At 42.0% G+C, this 981-nt stretch overlaps 1 protein-coding gene across 1 annotated transcript; it reads right to left on the bottom strand.

The window, feature by feature from the left end:
- Positions 1-206: 206 nt before the first annotated feature.
- Positions 207-416, bottom strand: LOC126000312 (guanine nucleotide-binding protein G(I)/G(S)/G(O) subunit gamma-10-like). The gene has a single exon (XM_049767705.1). It carries the CDS (start codon positions 414-416, stop codon positions 207-209), a length of 210 nt encoding a protein of 69 aa, XP_049623662.1.
- Between the last annotated feature and the right edge of the window lie 565 nt (positions 417-981).

The following is a 981-nucleotide window of genomic DNA, read 5'->3' as shown; positions in this document are numbered from 1 at the left end:
AATTTTTGTTTAGTGGCATATTGAAACATTTTTCGGGATAAATTCGGCGTATAAGATGACCTCCGATTTTCGGTTGACTTTTTTTGTGTGTCAAAAGTTGTCTTATACGCCAGAAAATATGGTATGTGTTTTTTTGAGATTTGGAGGCAGCCATTTATTAATATGCACTGGAAAACATTCTTCAGCAAACTTCTTCTCTATGGTCTTCAGAGTAAAACACAGGATCTGGGCTCCCGGAAAGGGTTACTTCTAGCTGGAACACCAAAGCAGGGCATCCTGCAAGCGTTCTGCATGCAGTACAGCTGAATGTCTGCAGCAGCCCAGGAGACCTTGATCTTTTCCACTGCCGCGGCAGACTCGAGCTTGATTTGCTCCACCAGGCACTGCAATGTGCTCACGCTGGCCCCGGAAGACATGGTGGCGGCGAAGCTCCCTCTGGGACGGTTCTAACATGAATTCTAAAGCGAAAGACTCTTCTACCAGAATTCCTTATTGAATAGATCACAACAACAACAACAACAACAACAACAAAAGTGGGCAAATTGTCACTGTATAAGAGGATATTCAATAAGAGTTATAACGGTTAAGGGAATACATCTAAGATATTTAAAGGAGATATGCATGCCAGTTTTATGCATTAGAAATAGTTGGGGGGAGGATGCTGAATCCTGGACATCACTTTGATTTGTGATTTGGCCTTCTGGAATCTGCAAAATGACTAGCAGCAGCCCCATATTGGAAAATGTCTTTGAGTGGGGACTAATCAGAAACCTAGTATGGTAACAACCACAGTTACACAATGAAATAAGGTGGAGGACAATAGGCTGCTGAGAGTAGATAAATAGGAACAGAGTACTGGTTTCTTCTCAGCCTGAAAATCTATTTTTTTTTACTTTGGCAGCTGGTTGGCAGCTAGCTTGAGTGGGGATAATGATGTGCTTCATGGGGAACCAAGAACTGAGGGTAAAAATAGTTAATTAA

Source organism: Suncus etruscus, chromosome 2, assembly GCF_024139225.1.
Source record: "Suncus etruscus isolate mSunEtr1 chromosome 2, mSunEtr1.pri.cur, whole genome shotgun sequence".
In the NCBI taxonomy this organism is placed as follows: Eukaryota; Metazoa; Chordata; class Mammalia; order Eulipotyphla; family Soricidae; genus Suncus; species Suncus etruscus.
Note: the sequence above shows the minus strand (reverse complement) of the source record. Positions and strands in the feature narration are given on the sequence as shown.